The following is a 2,369-nucleotide window of genomic DNA, read 5'->3' as shown; positions in this document are numbered from 1 at the left end:
AGTTAAACTGTATATTATTTCCTCTAATAATTATGATTTTCATAGCTGTTGCGTTTATATAGAGAATTTGAATAATCAGAACATCTCTCGTTTGCATCCAATGGTGATGGGGGAAATTTTGTATCAAAAACTTAAAATCAAAAACCTAAAGGAAATTAAATCTATAGGAAAAAATAGAGTTAAAGTCATTTTAAAATCTATTTTGGATGCAAATCATCTAGTAACACATAATAAGTTAAAAGATGAAAGATGAAAAGGGAATAATTCACGATGTAGATACGAGGTATGATACTGATTATTTAAAAAAACATATAGACTCTTCCGTTAAAATTACCGACATTAAAAGAATGCATAGAAAGGTAGATAAAGACGGTAAAACAGAATACGTTCCCAGACGAAATATTATAGTTATATTTGAAGGAAATGTTTTGCCGACTCATGTCGTAGTTAATTTTGTGTATTTACCGGTAGAAAGATTTGTAGGCAGGGTAATACAGTGCTACAAGTGTTTGAAATTTGGTCATATTTCTAAGCAATGCAAGGGTACACAAGAATTTTGTATACGATGTGCAGAAATTAAAAATGATAGTCACATATGCGACACTAAAAAAACTTTTTGTATACATTGTAAAAGTAAAGATCATATTTCGATCTCTAAAAGTTGTCCCGTTTATGAGGAACAAAAAAAAATTAAAAACATTATGTTAGATCAAAAAATCTCCTTTTTAGAAGCAAAAAGATTTAAAGAATCATCTTTTTCCGAATTTGTTAGTAACAATAAATTTTCGATATTGTCAAATCTTGAAGAAAATTTTCCAAAACTACCTAACGTATCTGATGACGATATGTCATCTCACCCTACCATTCCAAGATCGTATATGAAAAAATCAACAAACTTTACTCATCCTGGACCTAGTAGGATTAATACTGAACATAATGCACTTAAAAAAAGGAAAGTTTCTACTCCTGTTTCACAGTCCCCTACAGATTCCTCCACCTTTCCTTTTAGATTTGGCCCGTTACAGCCTCTACCACCTAATCCCAATAAACCTAATAGTTCAATAGATGGTGAAAAAAATAAGATGGTTATTTCGTTAGTCAAATTTTTTTCTGAATTTATAAAAAATGTAAAATCATTTGAGGATGCAGAAACACTGGATAATAATTTGTTAGCTAAGGGTTTGCATACTGTTCTCGAGGATATTTTTAAAGATACTTAAATTTATGGCTTTAAACACTAAACTTAAAATTATGCAATGGAACGCTAGATCAGCTGTTGCAAATAAAAACAGCCTACTCAATTTTCTTATTAAAGAAGATGTTGATATTGCTCTTTTAAGTGAAACCTGGTTCAAAAATAATGTTGTATATAATTTTAAAGGTTATAATATTGTTCGTCAAGATCGTGCAGACGGTTTTGCTGGTGTCGCTGTTTTGGTAAAAACTGGTATCCGTTTTGAAATATTAAAATTAAATAAAAACTTCAATAAAGAGCTGATTGCCTGTGGTATTAAAGTTAATTACGATAATACTCACTTGAGATTTCTCTCTGTATATAGATGTCCAAAAACCAAAACCAGAATAGAAGATTGGACAAACTTATTTTCACAAGTGAAGCACCCTTGCATTATTGGGGGTGATATGAATGCCCACAATGCGCTCTGGGAATCATCAAAAAATAATAATATTGGCGATCAAATTGTAGAGACTCTACAGGATCTTGATTTCATTGTGATGAATAACGGCCAACCTACTTGTCAAGGAAATCCAGGACATTCAGATTCTATGATTGATATTACGGTTTGTTCTCCTTCCATTTTTACTAAGACATTTTGGACTGTAGATTCTGATACACTTGGATCAAATCACTATGTTGTAAAAATAGAATTCGAATACCCAAGAGCTGTTAATGAGACCATATATCCCAAAAGTAAATGGAATACTAAGAAAGCTAATTGGGATATGTACGCTGAAATAATCGAGAATACTTTAAATGAAAGTGGACCTATATCCCCAAATGCTGAAGAAAAATATAATCTTTTATTAGACTGTATCAATAAAGCTTCCATACAATCTATTAGCCAATATAAACCCTTTAAGTGTAAGAAACGGACTCCTTCGCCATGGTGGGATGCATAATGTGATCTAATTGTTGCAGAAAGAAAAAATGCATTAATAAAATACAAGCAAGATCCATCAGTTGAAAATTTTATTAAATGTAAACAAGCTAGTGCACACGCTAAGAAATTATTGAAATCGAAAGCCAAACAAAGCTGGGTTGATTGGTGCTCAAAATTAAATAAACAAACGTCGCCTACTTCGATTTGGAATCAAGCGAAAAGGATGAACAGGAAAAGGGTCAATGCTCC

At 31.6% G+C, this 2,369-nt stretch overlaps 1 protein-coding gene across 1 annotated transcript; it reads left to right on the top strand.

Moving 5' to 3' along the window:
* The first annotated feature begins 242 nt into the window (after positions 1–242).
* On the top strand, positions 243–1,220 carry LOC140452722 (uncharacterized). The gene has a single exon (XM_072547045.1). The coding sequence runs from the start codon at positions 243–245 to the stop codon at positions 1,218–1,220; it is 978 nt and encodes a 325-aa protein (XP_072403146.1).
* Positions 1,221–2,369: the final 1,149 nt, after the last annotated feature.

Source organism: Diabrotica undecimpunctata, chromosome 11 (assembly GCF_040954645.1).
Source record: "Diabrotica undecimpunctata isolate CICGRU chromosome 11, icDiaUnde3, whole genome shotgun sequence".
Taxonomy (NCBI): domain Eukaryota; kingdom Metazoa; phylum Arthropoda; class Insecta; order Coleoptera; family Chrysomelidae; genus Diabrotica; species Diabrotica undecimpunctata.
Note: the sequence above shows the minus strand (reverse complement) of the source record. Positions and strands in the feature narration are given on the sequence as shown.

Excerpts from the sequence above, each read along its gene's own strand:
- LOC140452722 (XM_072547045.1), top strand. The coding sequence starts at position 243 with ATGAAAGATGAAAAGGGAATAATTCACGATGTAGATACGAGGTATGAT.